At 32.5% G+C, this 16,025-nt stretch overlaps 1 protein-coding gene across 8 annotated transcripts in view; it reads left to right on the top strand.

Moving 5' to 3' along the window:
* Positions 1-1,019: 1,019 nt before the first annotated feature.
* The window catches only part of LOC145265389 (inter-alpha-trypsin inhibitor heavy chain H4-like), a 126,324-nt gene continuing 111,318 nt past the window's right edge, over positions 1,020-16,025 (top strand). For all 8 annotated transcript variants that reach the window (XM_080121206.1, XM_080121204.1, XM_080121205.1 and 5 more), the window contains exons 1-4: positions 1,020-1,230; positions 10,723-10,880; positions 13,578-13,688; positions 15,188-15,405. In XM_080121206.1, the coding sequence (XP_079977332.1) occupies positions 1,042-1,230; positions 10,723-10,880; positions 13,578-13,688; positions 15,188-15,405 (676 nt within the window). In that variant the 5' untranslated portion in view covers positions 1,020-1,041. The remainder of the gene's footprint in view (positions 1,231-10,722; positions 10,881-13,577; positions 13,689-15,187; positions 15,406-16,025) is intronic.

The raw sequence follows: 16,025 nt of genomic DNA, 5'->3' as shown, positions 1-16,025 counted from the left end.
GGTTTATTGGAAAGAGCATAAAATTACACATTGATCCTGAGAATATCGTAAAAATAGAATCAATAGAACAATTTTGATAGATTTTTTAAGTTTAAACATTTAAAAATACTGAACTCGTAAAATTCAATTAATTTCATTACTTTTTTAAAAAATAAAATAATAATAATTTTATTACTTTTTATACAACTTTAATAGTTTCTTTTGGAAGTATAATCCATAAAGAAAATAATCACCCCTCTTTTAAAAGATAAATTACGAGTTTTTTTTTTTAATATTTTATTCGCAGTTTCGTGTTAGGGGTGTCAAAAATTCCTACAAAAATTCTGAGACACCTAGTCAAGCGGATTCAGATAGAAGTGGAGGGGGCAGTGAGAGAAAGGTACAAAGTCGTAGCACTCATTCTGAAGTCAAGCCTGAGTATCTTTGGACTTGTGGGCTGGCGCTGAATCATGCTGCAACACCCAAGGTCTGCTAGCGGCCACCTGATTGTACCAGGAGATCACCATACTCTTCAGCACGTACAGATACACTTTGGTGTTCACTTTCAAGCCGACTTTGATGTGGTTTTAAGTAAAACCACATCAAAGACAATAACCGTGGCCGCAAACTGTGTTTTTATCACCCTGCGCACATTCCTGTTATTATATTTTGAGGATGCTGGCAATGGTCTTGTTGAATCAATAGAGATCATGAGTTGTACAGCGGTGCATGTCCGATCTCGCTTGTTGAACATTGTGTCACTTTCAGGACGATAGAAGGCCCCTCTTACTCTTGGGATTCGTAGGAAACTGGCCAAGTAGTGGATGGCCTGCAGCAAAAAAAAAACGAAACCGGTTTTCATTGAATGGAAATGGAATCATGTCGTCTTTTCTAGTGCGACAAATTTATCGTTCTATCCTGTATATATTTTAATCCTCTCCTTTCTTTTAAGAGTGCGTCATCCTCCACACCCCATATCCTTTTAACTACGGAATTGCGACATTATTCCCATCCCCACTTTCCCCTAGAACGAATATATAAAACACGCCCGTTGAATTGGGCATGACTTTGGTGAAAAGTGCAGTCGTCAACTTGACAGAATCCATAGTAGACATATTTATTTCACAAACATTAAGCAAGAATAATTTGGGACGAAAACCTCTCCAAACAAAGAACAACAAATCTTCGAGAATGAAATTATTCTTGATTCTCGGGACACTTTTCTGTGTCGCAAACGGGCAAGACGAAACTGTGAGTTTTAATTTATTTTCTTTATTTATTTTTCCTTTTCGTTTTATCTTAAGATATAATGCAATATTCTCGGAAAATTGGTAATAAGAGTCTATGTTTTCACTTTAATTCACACAAAACAAAGCACATTACCACAGTTTTACTGTACACACATGAAACTCTAGTCCTCTTCGAAGTAATCTCCTCCGGCTGTAATGCACTTGTTGTATTGTTCCAACAACTTCTAGAAAAAACCTTGAAAATGCGCTCGTGTAAGCGTGTTAATGACCTTCATCACTGCCTCTCTCATCTCCTCAATTGTCTCATAACCACAGCTTCTAAGATTTTTCTTGAGCTTAGGGAACCATTAAAAGTAACAGGGAGCAAGGTCTGGACTATAGGGAGAGTCAGTAACTGTCCTTATGCCCATCTTGATCAAATTCTCTGAGCACCCGTAGGAAAAAAACTTCGCGCCAATCTTCCACATCATCATCTCTATAGATACCTAACGCTCCTTATCCATGAATTTTTTTTTTATTTATGCCACTCTTGTATTCTGACTTACTTACTCTCCCCACACCTCTCGTCATCTCTCACAGACTCCTCGCCTTTCTTGAATCTCTTATGCCACTCAAGAACTGATGCTTGATTCATGCAAGATGGTCCAAAAGAAGTCTGAAGTATTCCATACGTTTCTGTGGCATTTTATTTCAAGTTTAAAACAAAATTGTATTGCATATCATTCTCCTAAAGTGTCCTCACCTCCAGATTGCATTTTTACATTCACCAGTTCTGACAATTAGGCTTTAGTAGGATGCATTCCTATTCCTGCTGTGGCTGTTAATTTAAAATTAAAATTATAAAAATTGACAAGTGATCTTATAAAATGTATAGCAATATCATACTAAACACCTGTATAAAAAGTCTGGAAACTTATTGAACGCACCTCCTATTTACACAAACATATACAAGCTTCGCTATACTGGCGCGACAATATTTCGAACTGTAGTTATTAATAACTAAAATCTCATCAGGTGAAAAGAGTCTTTTTATTTAGGCATTCTTATAGAAAGAAAGAAGAAAAATAAACAAATTTCGGTCAAAAATTTAGGATCACCTGATCTGATTTAAAATAAAAGTTTGTTTACATTTTTCTTTGAATCTCTTATATAACTCACAAATTAATACTCAATTCATGTTAAAAGCAGTCTGAAGAATTCTACAGTTTCTATGGCATTTTTTTTTTCAAGTTGAAAACAGAATTTTATTCCATATCATTTTGTAAAGTGTCTTTACGTCCAGATTGCATCTTTAAATTCACCAGCTGTGACAATCAGGCTTTAGTAGGGTTAATTCCAATTCCTACTGTAGCTGTTCATTTGAATCTGATATCATAAAAATTGGTCAGTCATCTTATACGATGTATAGCAATAATATACTGAATTTTCAAGAGCTATGACAATTTTAAATGTTTGTACAAATAAGTCTGGAAATTTATCGAAAACACCTTATATATATTGGACTATGCTAGTTGGGGATTTATGTAGCGAGATGTTTTTTCACTTAACATTTAGATTTCTGCATTTTGGTGCAGTCAGGGAAACATGGAGCAGAAAGGGTATTGCAAAGGGTAGCAATTCAAAAAATAATCATAAGAATAGAACGCTTACATGCATCTGGAGACTTCAACATTGAAGAGGTGGGATTTTGCTGACTGTACAGGGTTAGTCAAAAATATTTATATCAAGCAGGCACCGGAGACTCAATTTTTATTCAGAAAACTTCCCCTTGAATTATTTGTGAAGCATGTACAGGCATAAATTAAGTTTTGTGTAAAGCTTGTAAAAGATAGGCTCAGCCGTTTCGGAACTTATGAGGAACTAGCTCACACACACAAAACGACTTTTATATATGAGTGGAGATATTTTTAATTAATTATATCATTATTATCATTTGTCGTCTTTTCTGTTTTCTTCTTATATTTTTTCTTGCCATATCGTCATTTATTTTTTCCTTTATATTTCTTTTGTTTCGATACACACTTTACTCTTCCCATTTTTTTTTCCTCATCTTCCTCATCAAGTACGTCGAAGGATGAAGTACTGCTGCCACATCTTGGCAGGAGCTGCTAAAAACAGCCTATCCTGCTTTGACAGAGTACAAAATAGACTTCGTGGCTTAGCGGGGGATGCCCTTTTCTTTTCCCTGCAACCTCTCTCCGACAGAAGAGACGTTGTGAGCCTATCTTTGTTCTATCGTTATTTCCATGGCAAGTGCTCGTCTGAGATCCATTCTCTGGTCCCCCCTCGCCAATCTTTTTTCGAAAAACACCCGACTAGCTGAAACCACTGTCAATAATTTTCTCCACTCTTTATCTGTGCCTAAATCAAAACATAGAACAAAGCTTCTTTCTTAGAACTGCACGTCTGTGGAACTCTCTGTCGCTTGCCTGTTTCCCTCCCGACTTCAACTTGAATTTCTTCAAGTCCAACACAAACAAATTCCTGATGAACCGCCCCCTTAAGTAATGACACTTTATCAATTCTCCAATACGATTACTACACTCTCCCATTGATTACTGCACACACAATAACCCGTGGCCCTTGGGCCTTGATAAGTGGTGAACTCCATGTAATATATATATATATATATATATATATATATATATATATATATATATATAATATATATATATATATATATATATATTAAAGGCCGTTATCTTTTTCTATTCTGAATGCTACGTAATGCGACCTCCTTATGTCTTTTGCGCTTGTAAACTCCTGTAAAACTTTCATTATGGACTAAACTTTTGTGTAAGCAATATCACCTGAAGAGGTCTCTAGTTACTTGCAACTGGCTGACCGAAACATGAACATGAATATGTAGCGACATATTAATGCTTATATAAAACAAATAAAAAGAATATTTTTCTCTACTTCGGTAGGGAAAGATATACTTTTTTATCTATCGACTGGTGTTAATCGTGACACCCTGCACTGAAGATTCCCCAAAAAGATGAAACACTAGTGTATGTAGGTATTTAATTATTATGGTAAATAAATGTCAGACCCTTTAAGAAACTCTTTCTTATCGTTGAACACTTTCAGTTGAACTAAGTCGGGCAATTTAGCTCTTATGCATAGATCATCGTATAACGATTAGATCAATCTGACTGAAATAAAAAAAAAACATTGAAAAATATAAATATTTAAATTCAACGTTATTTCATGCGGTTAATGGTAAACGAATAGATACGGTCTTTGCTAATCAAGCCAGAGGTGGCTTGTGGCTTGTGTTGCCGAGTTCGAATCTATTGACTGGTGTTAATCGTGAAACCCTTCACTGAAGATTCCCGAAAGAATGAAACACTAATGTCTGTAGGTATTTAATTTATATATATATATATATATATATATATATATATATATATATATATATATAAAGCAGTTTCAATTCTTAGAAAATAAAAAGTTAAATTTAACCTGTCGCAGACGTAGCACCTACATAGCCGACTTCTAAAAGTTTTATAATTGCAAAAGAGAGTTTAATTATATAAGGATGAACAAAAAAAAAAAACTTAACTAAAATTGTTAAATAGAAATAGACTTAGCACTTACAAAATCTGATTTCTCAAGAGTCTTCAATTTTAAAACAGAATTTAACTACATAAGGATGAATAAAGACGACCTTAACTAAAATTTTGTAAATAGAAAACGGGAATCCTTAGCTGCCTACCATGTAGCTGTTTCGGAGATTTAAAAACAGCACATCTGTTAAATACATGGCTCTCCAGTGGATAATATCATTTCCCAATAAGAAAATGTAGAACAATACGTTACTATTTATACTAATATAAAAAAAATTAAATAAACTATTGATGATATATATCAGTAAATTTAACAAGATTACAAAATCTTTTCTGCGACATATTAAATAGCATATCAAGGCTATGAAAATAGAAATACATAATATATATATATATATATATATATATATATATATATATATATATATATATATATAGTCTAAAGAAGCTTTGAATAAAAAAAATGCAAAAATAAAAATAAAGAATGCAGTTTAAATTCCAGGATAGAAAAAATATATTAACTTTAACCTATCGCAGACTTAGCACCTCCATAATCCGACTTCTAAAATGTTTATAATGACAAAAGAGAATTCATTTATATAAGGATGAAGAAAAAAAAAAGGCTTTACAAAAATTGTTAAATAGAAACAGACTTAGCATTTGCATAAGCCGATTTCGCAAAAGTATTCAATTTTAAAACAGAATTTAACTACATGAGGATGAAAAAGAGAAAACCTTAACTAAAATTTTTAAATAAAAAACGGAGATCATCAGCTGCTTACCATAAAGCTGCTTCAGAGATTTAAAAACAGGGCAGCTGTTTAATACATGGCTCTCCAGTGGAAAATACCACTTCCCCAATAAAAAAATAAAATAAATATTTTTAAAAATATATAAATAAAAAATATATGAATAAAATAATACGGTTACTATTTCTACTAATATATGAAAAAAAAAAAAAAAAGACGAATTAAATAATAAAATCGAAAAAGAAAAATTATTAATAAGTAAGTTCAGGATTACAAGATCCATTCTGCGACATGTCAACTAGCATATAAATGCTATGAGAATAAAAATGCATGAAAGTTTCAGTACCATAGGTACCAGAAAAGCAAATAGATAAGAGGAAACCTAGCCATACATATCTAAAAAACCCATATATAGTCTAAAGAAGCTCTGAATAAAAAATGAAAAAATAAAAATAAAGAATGTAGAGAAGAAGAATTCCCGGATGGAAAACTATATATAAACTTTAACCTATCGCACTCTTAGCACCTACATAATCCGACTTCTAAAATTTTTATAATGACCAAAGATAATTAATTTATATAAGGATGAAGAAAAAGACAAAAAAAAAGGCTTTACTAAAATTGTTGAAAAGAAACAGACTTAGCATTTGCATAAGCCGATTTCGCAAAAGTCTTCAATTTTAAAACAGAATTTAACTACATAACGATGAAAAGAGAAAACCTTAACTAAATTTTGTAATTAGAAAACGGGGATCATCGGCTGCTTACCATGTAACTGTTTCGGAGATTTAGAAACAGGACAGCTCTTTAATACATGGTTCCCCAATAAAAAAAAATAAAAGAATATATTAAATATATATATATATATATATATATATATATATATGCGTTTCCTTACAACAAATATACGTTTGTAATGTATATATTTAATAAGACTATTTTAGAATTGAAACGGTTCATTAAGCTCAATGTAAATGGACCTACACTTTCAGAGCATATGTAACTTTGTTAAATATTTCAAAATAAGATCCTGGATATTACCTTAAACTATATCCGATATTGAGACCCTAGATTGCGGGCTTTGGGGAGTATGGAGCCACCCCTTAATTTCCATTGCTCCTAGGTCACTCTGACCCGGAGTGGTAGTACCTGATAGGGTCTCAACTATGGGTTAAATAAAAACTTACTTGAAAAATAACAAATATATTCTATTAAAACTTTTTCTTCAAAATCACTGGAGTCGGCATTAAATGACTTGAGAAGGGTTGATATGCCGTAAAACAAAAACAACAATATTTCAAAATCACATGAAATATACACTTAATTGACAATCAGATTGTTTTAATTACTGTGTCTTATACGTGTTACAGCACTTTTTTTTGTTTTATTTTACTTCAGTCGAAGTTCTCAGAAATCAAGGGGCCCACTACCTGGAGCTAACACTTGAAGTCTATATGAGATACATAGATATTCGAATGTTCCATTAAAGTTCTTTATCTCTCAAATGCCTACTAGACACTATCCTCGAGTGTCTGAGGTCTCTCTATACAGGGGTTTTTCAGAACAATCTGGCATGAGGATACTTTTTCCTAAAAGTAAACCCTGACCAAATATTCAAAATCACATAGTATTCGCGGCACAAATAAGATCCCCTCACTACGGTTACAGCACAGTATGAATTCAAATATGGCGTTACAAATTGACCTGTTTCACTCGTGATCTACGAACTAAATTTCGTTGCTGTGTCTTCAATGGCTTATCTATAACAAGTGGATGTTTTGACATGATTTCTGATTTTCTTTTTTAAATCATTCCAGCCCGTTTTGAAATTATCTTTTTGAACCAAGGAAAAAGAAACGAAACATGTTATTATTTGATAGATTAATGAAAAGTATCGGACGATTTCTTTTTATTGTTTTGACTCTCGAGTACATATCCGACACAGTTAGACACAGTTAATCAACGGAAAGGCACATCACTCTATATAAAAGCATAAAAGACATCAACGGATATACACTCGAGAGTCAAAACAATGAAAAGAATATGTGTTGTCCTAGCCTTACTTATTATCAATGAATTTGACGTCACGTGGTGCAAAGAGAAAGTAACACGCTTATGAGTCAAACCTTTAACGACATGGGCCGACATGATATTACTTATTGTTATAACTTCCTGCACCCCAGGAATATCAAAATCTACTAATTAGTGAATTGAAACTAAGATCAGTTGAATAAATGTTCACTGTATTCCATCAGCTTTATCTCGATTACTCTTTTTGAAGTACAAACTAGAGATTTAATTACAGGAAGACAAACCTTCAGTCTGGAAGGAAAACGTAGAGGCACGTCCAAGGAAGACAAATAGTAATTATATATCAATAACGTATTAATAACATACTAGCAGGGATATCCGGCGTAGTGCGGTCGTAAAATAGGCTTAAATATGTTTTAATTTATGCAGATTTCGTATTTATTATTTTAGATTCAATTTTCTATCGCTTATTATATATCATGAATTGTAATTTATATATATATATATGTATGTTTATATATATATATATATATATATATATATATATATATGTATATATTTAATATCTGCATGAATATAATTACAGGCAATAGTTAACTAAAGATGATTATTCCATTAGAAAACCGAAGCAACTAATAGGGAATTAATTAAAATGAATGTTTAAAAGAATATGCAAATTAGCTAGATCGTTTGCTAGTGAATGTAATTCCATAACCCATTTATATAGGGTGACCCTAAAAAAACAGAGGACATTCAATTGTATTTCTGAGCATTTTACAGTCAACGGAGAAAAAAAGCCAAAGACCCTAGTCTTTTGATGTGATGTTTTGAATATAATAAACTAGTTATGACCAAAGTTTCATTTCATTGGGACAAGGCACTAAGAAACAGGGCCTAATTAGAGTTGGGGCCCGTTTTTTGGGGGTCACTCCGTAAGAAAATTGTGTTTTCTTTTCAAATAAGTAGAAAGGGGGTTTTTAATATGAATATCAATACACACAAAATAAAAACGAATTCATAGGAGTATAGATATATTTTAATAGCCCATATCTTGTGTTGTTTAGCTTTCTTGGGTTGGGAGTTGTTCTATGACACGGGCTAATACGATATAACTTATTAGTGATTCCTATATCTCGCTCTTTCTTTCTATCTCCCACACCTCATTTCTTAATGATTTAAAACTAAGACTAAATTGATAAAATGTCCACCGTCTTCTATTTGTTTTATTTCGAATTATTCTTTTGGAAAATATTACAGAGGTTTTAATTGCAAAACAAAATTTCCTCATTCCTGAAGGATCACCGTAAACGATTTCAAGAGAAATAACTATACAAAAATATCAATTTACGAAATGTAATGTTTTCTACTGATTATGCAAATTTAATGGCTGCATGTATAAGACAAGGTAAAGAACACAAGATCCAACAAACAACTTCCTCCCAAATTTCCCTATGCAAACTGAAGCCACATTAGATGATGTAAAAATCACCCCTTCTCATGTCCGCGATATCATAAAAACTTAGACACTTCAAAGGTGTGTGGGCCTGATCTCATCCCTGCATTACTAATTAAGAAATGTTCAGCCGAGCTAGCTCCCATACTTTCCAAGCTCTACAATAAATGTCTTGTTGAATCTTGCTTCCCTAATAACTGGAAGATGTCCTCTGTGGTACCCGTGTGCAAGAGTTCTGGTGAAAGAACAGGCCCTCTCAATTATCGCCCGATTAGTCTCCTCCCACTCTTAGCTAAAATCTTTGAGCCCTTAATTAATCAAGCACGAGTTCACTACCTTTCTGTCTGACAAACCGTATGATTCAGGCAATGTCGTTCTACTGAAGATATTTTAACAGTACCCTCTAAACGTATTTAACATGTACTGGATAAGGCAGGCGAAGCCAGGGCTGTAGCCCTTGCTATATCTAAAGCCTTTGAAAAAATCTGGCATACAGGGCTGTTAGTGAACATTAAATCGTACAGTATAACTGTAATTAGATCCTTCTTAGACAAAAGAAACATACAGGTTGTCATTGACGGACGTACATCTAAACAGCATAACATTAATGCGGGAGTGCCTCAGGGGTTGATCCTTGGGCCATTATTATTCTTGATCTTCATAAACGACCTCCCTGATAATATTCTGTCTGAGATGAGTATATATGCTGATGACACAACGCTCTATAATATGCATGAGGGAAGAACAGATGTACATAAATCTAAGACAATGGCAGAAACGTTGAAAAAATGACCTCCAGACTACGGTGAAATGGAGCCGTAAATGAATGGTAATGTTTAATTTTAGTAAAACAAAGCTGCTCTCGTTTAACAATTACAAAATGCTTCTCCAAACCCCTATATGCATGACAAATAGCACCTAACGTGAGAATTCTACCTTCAAACTCCTCGGCTTAAAATTTGCGGGCAATATGAACTGGAACAAATACATAGAGGACATTGTAAAGGCTGCTGCAAATAAGGTGGGTTCCCTCTATCGAGCTAGAAGACTACTCACGCCTGAAAGTATCTTGTACCTCTACAAGGCTACTATTTACCCATGCATGGAGTATTGTTGTCGCATCTGGGCTGGTGCATCTACCACAAGTCTCTCCCTCTTAGATAAAGTCCATAAAAGAGTTGTCGATCTAATCGGTCCCACTTTATCAACTAAGCTCCAACCCCTGTCTAATCGCCGCAATGTTGCATCACTGTGCCTGTTTTACATATATTTTAATGGAATGTGTTCTGATGAACTTCTTTCACTTGTACCCCCTAGCCGTACAAATCCTGACAAAATTGTTTAGCAATAAGATCTCACCTCTTCATTGTTAATGTCCCTAAATGCCAGAAAGCTTCATATTCTAATAGTTTCTTCCCTCGAACAGCTAGACTTCCTGTTGCCTGCTTCCCTGGCTGTACTTATATGCAGACGTTTAAATGTAACATAAACAAATCTTGTAAATCTTTTTTAGACATGGCCCCAAATAGTAGCCCCTTACGTCCAAGTTGCGATATGCTTTGTAAGGGGTGAAAATGAGTAAAAGAAAAATGCTTAAAACCTTTTGCATCTAATATCGATCGACTTAACGTGAATCAATTACTTCAGTAAGTTTCAATAACCTGTATGTTTCTTTTTGTTTTTGCTTTTAGAAAGCCAAACTGAAGTCCCTGGTCGTGATCAGTGACATCAAAGTCCGCTATGCAAGGACGATGGTATCGGCAGAATATTTCAATGACAAAAACTCTCCAGCCCTTGCTGATTTCTCTGTCATCTTACCGAACACTGCATACATATCCAACTTCACAATGTAAGTGTTTTATCTTTATAATTTTTGATGAAATTATACAAAACTAAAGTGAATAGCTTAGAAAACCTATACAAGAAATTTCGATGAATTTCGACGAATTTCGATGAATTTCGATGAATTTCGATGAATTTCGACGAATTTCGATGAATTTCGATGAATTCACTCAAGACTGCTGACGTAGAATAGAATACATACAAATATAAATATAAGAGTTTTATCTAGTTTACGAGGAATAACAAAACACAGTCTTATGTGCAAGAACTATAATTGTTTTCTGATATTATTAATCCTCGCGCGAAAGAACAGGACACAAAATGTTTTAAATAATAATAATAGAACAACAATAACAAAGGCTTTCGCTGGCGAGGACTACTATTGAGCGTAACAAGTTGTACAGTCCTTTTAAAATTTTCATCCCTATTTTTCTCGTTATCTACTGAATATGTTTAATGAAACCTATATGAAATATGTTCCTTATTAAATTGTAAATATTTTCTATCCTGAAAGAAGTTAAAAAAAAATTAATCTAAAAAAGTTATTTTAAAGTTTTTGTTAAAATAATTCAGATTTTCTCATTATTCAGACATGTGTGACAAAGAGGTAGTTTGCAAAAAAGAGGTGTGGTGTGAAGAAAAATACAAACTGAAACAGAGAGAATATTCAGACCTGTATTCTCTGCGACCTTTCGTTTCAGAGGAGATACAGTATGCAAAAATGGAGGCAGACAGACAAACTGACAGATCTAATGAGTTTTAAAGATAAAATTTAACGGCGGGAAGATAACGTAACTCTTCTCGAATCATTCAGTGCATTGCTAAAAGTGGCTAAAAAAACATTTCCCACAATATCTAGATTGAGAACACAGACGATCTTAAATTTTCATAAGACTCAAAAGCAGACAACTCCGCAACTCACACAACTCATGACTGCCGTAGACAGAAGCGAGACTCTCGAGTTTCGCCCTCATATGCTCATTAGTAGACATAAATCGACCATTTTCATTTTTATAATTCAAATAATTTTGACATTTTTATTTTTATATTTAAAATAATTGTCAGATCTGCATTTTTATATTTCAAATAATTTTGACATTTTTATTTTTATATTATAATAATTTTGACATTTTCATTTTTATATTTAAAAAATTTTTGACATTTTCATTTTTATATTTCAAATAATTTTGACATTTTTATTTTTATATTTCAAATAATTGTCAGATCTGCATTTTTATATTTCAAATAATTTTGACATTTTTATTTTTATATTATAATAATTTTGACATTTTCATTTTTATATTTAAAAAAATTTTGACATTTTCATTTTTATATTTCAAATAATTTTGACATTTTTATTTTTATATTTCAAATAATTGTCAGATCTGCATTTTTATATTTCAAATAATTTTGACATCTTTATTTTTATATTTAAATAATTTTGACATTTTTATTTTTATATTTCAAATAATTTTGACATTTTCATTTCATATTTCAAATAATTTTGACATTTTTATTTTTATATTTCAAATAATTTTGACATTTTTATTTTTATATTCAAATAATTTTGACATTTTCATTTTTATATTTCAAGTAATTTGGACATTTTTATTTTTATATTTCAAGTAATTCTGACATTTCTATACTTATAATTCAAATAATTTTGACATTTAAGTTCATTTTTATATTTCAAATAATTTTTACATTTTCATTTTTATATTTAAATAATTTTGACATTTTCAATTTTATATTTCAAATAATTGTCAGATCTGCATTTTTATATTTCAAGTAATTTTGACATTTTCATTTTTATATTTAAATAATTTTGACATTTTCATTTTTATATTTCAAATAATTTTGACATTTTTATTTTTATATTCAAATAATTTTGACATTTTCATTTTTATATTTCAAATAATTTTGGCATTTTTATTTTTATATTTAAAATAATTTTGACATTTTCATTTTTATATTTCGAATAATTTCAATATTTTTATATTTCAAATAATTTTGACATGTCTATACATATATTTCAAATAATTTTGACATTTTCATTTTTATATATCAAATAATTTTGACATTTTCATTTTTATATTTATATAATTGGGCATTTTATTGTTATTTTTCAAATAATTTTGACATTTTTATTTTTATATTTAAAATAATTTTGACATTTTCATCTTTATATTTAAATAATTTTGACATTTCTATACTTATATTTCAAATAATTTTGACATTTTCATTTGTATATTTCAAACAATGTTGACATTTTCACTTATATATTTCAAATAATTTTGACATATTTCTGTGAATTGAAAATACATTTTTAATCGTCTATAATAATGTATGTAATTGAAAATGTAAGTCTACGTAAGTAGATATTTTCTTTCGACATTTTACAGAGGTATTGGCGGAAATGTGATAAGAAATATGTATAATTTTCATCAGACAATCACAAGCAAACAAGAATACAGCCGACATAACCCATGAAAGTTGTAAACCGGAAGTTATAGATTCGAGTTTTGACCTCGTTAAGGCTTATCAGTAGACAGAAAATAAATGTATCATTTTGTTATATTTCAAATTATTTTGATCTTATTTTTTCTGTGAATAAAAAAATTAATTGCTAATCGTTAATTTCATATATTATAAGTCTATCCACGATTTAATATATACTAAATTTTGTTTACTTGGCATTTTACAGGGATATTGGCGGAAATGTGACAGTTGGAGAGGTGAAAGAGAAACAGGAAGCGAAGAAGATATTCGACTTGGCCGTGGAACGAGGTGAAAGTGCCGGTCACGTCTCTATTAGGTAAGCAAGATATTCGACTTGGCCGTGGAACGAGGTGAAAGTGCCGGTCACGTCTCTATTAGGTAAGCAAGATATTCGACGCGGCCGTGGAACGAGTTGAAAGTGCCGGTCACGTCTCTATTAGGTAAGCAAGATATTCGACGCGGCCGTGGAACGAGTTGAAAGTGCCGGTCACGTCTCTATTAGGTAAGCAAGATATTCGACGCGGCCGTGGAACGAGTTGAAAGTGCCGGTCACGTCTCTATTAGGTAAGCAAGATATTCGACGCGGCCGTGGAACGAGTTGAAAGTGCCGGTCACGTCTCTATTAGGTAAGCAAGATATTCGACGCGAAGGAGGAACAGAACGTGAAAAAAAACGTGACGTCTTTGTCGGACGACAGATATCGGAAAATTGACGAAAAACAAATTCGTTCACCAGCAACCGGGCACTTTTCTACATGGAGGGGTCACTTTTTTCGCCGATATTTTCGAAAATCATCGGCTTTTTTTCGATTGTCTAGCCTTAATTTAAACCTAAGTTACTTCCGGTTTGGCGGTGGGCGCAACAGCTAACGCGTCACATTTTCCCCCCTCATTCGCAGTACGGTTCGAACCTGCCTGCCTACTACCACTTCCCTGCCGTCGTTATTTATGATTTTTCTTTTTCTCAACCAACACCTTTACCCACACCTCCACATTCTTTTCCGCCTTCGCGTCACGGGTTCGAGCCTGCCAGCCTGCCTACTAACATTTTTTTTTTTGCCCTCGCAATTTTCGTTTTTTTTTTCTCAACATGCAGTTAGGAGATTTGGAGTTCCTATCCCGTCGCGGTTACCACCTGACAAAGGCCAAATGAATAGTTGGCAGAAACGTCGTGAAACAACAACTAAGAAAGATGAGGATAATAGTCCGCAATAAATAAAAATTAATAATACTCATCTCAATAATGAATCTCAATTAAAATAATATATAGAATGAATGTTATGGACCAATCTTTAGATATTTTGCAGCCAAGAGACTGACCTTTCAAACGATTCAAATTTTTCAGTGTTAGTCGCGTGTGTCAACAGTTTTAGCGAGACATACAAACATACACACATACATACACACGCAAACTGACGATGAAGATTTATATTATAGATATAAATAAATAACTTGACTCTTTCTATCTCTCTCCTCTCTCTCTTTCTCTCTCTCCCCCTATATATATATATATATATATATATATATATATATATATATATATATATATATATATATATTCTAATTAACATGGTAGTCATTTATATATGGAGAAGAAAATGGAGTTTGATTTTGCAGAATACTAATAAAACCGCATATTAAGAACTCGTATGAGTCGACTTTCCTTTGGAAAATATACAAAAACTGACTGAACTATTCCACTAATGAATGAAGCAGGAGCCTTTTTTCTTAAATAGTGCCGTAAAAAAGAGAGATGATCACTTACCATGTGAATGGTAAGGAAGTTTCTATTCGTTATTTTATATTTTTCTATCAGACACAGGTTTACACAAAAGTTTGATATGGCTGTAAACGTCCAACCAAATACAAAAGTCGTTTTCAATTTGACTTACGAAGAATTGCTGAGGCGGACACAAGGGAACTACACTCATAAGATATTTTTGTCCAATGGTGAAATAATTGATGATGTGTTGGTTGAAGTTTTCATCTCGGAACCGCAGGACATCAATGTTTTGGAGGAAAAGATTGACAAGGGTAAGAATTCGATTTTTTCAAAAATTGAAATATTTTGACGCATAGTCAAATACAGTTGATGAAAACATTTGATATATCCTAATATTAATAGAATTATTGAGAGCAACCTGTTTAGGAATTATTGAGAGCAGCAATTATGTTTATTGGAACTATTGATAACATAACGTTGTTGTTGTTGTTGCTGCTGTTGTAGTTGTTGCTGTTGATGTTGTTGTTGCTGTTGTTGCTGTTGTTGCTGTTGTTGATGTTGTTGTTGTTGCTGTTGTTATTGCTGTTGTTGATTTTGTTGCTGTTGTTGATGCTGTTGTTGCTGTTGTTGATGTTGTTGTTGATGTTGTTGTTGTTGTTGCTGTTGTTGATGTTGTTGCTGTTGTTGATGTGGTTGTTGTTGTTGATGTTGTTGTCGTTGATGTTGTTGATGTTGTTGTTGTTGATGTTGTTGTTGTTATCGTTGCTGTTGTTGTTGTTGCTGTTGTAGTTGTTGATGTTGTTGTTGCTGTTGTTGCTTTTGCTGTTCTTGTTGCTGTTGTTGATTTTTTTGCTGTTGTTGATGTTGTTGTTGCTGTTGTTGATGTTGTTGTTGATGCTGTATATGTTGTTGTTGTTGTTGTTGATTATGT

The sequence above is a fragment of the Euprymna scolopes genome, chromosome 40 (genome assembly GCF_053919585.1).
Source record: "Euprymna scolopes isolate OS-2025 chromosome 40, ASM5391958v1, whole genome shotgun sequence".
NCBI classification, from domain to species: domain Eukaryota; kingdom Metazoa; phylum Mollusca; class Cephalopoda; order Sepiida; family Sepiolidae; genus Euprymna; species Euprymna scolopes.
Note: the sequence above shows the minus strand (reverse complement) of the source record. Positions and strands in the feature narration are given on the sequence as shown.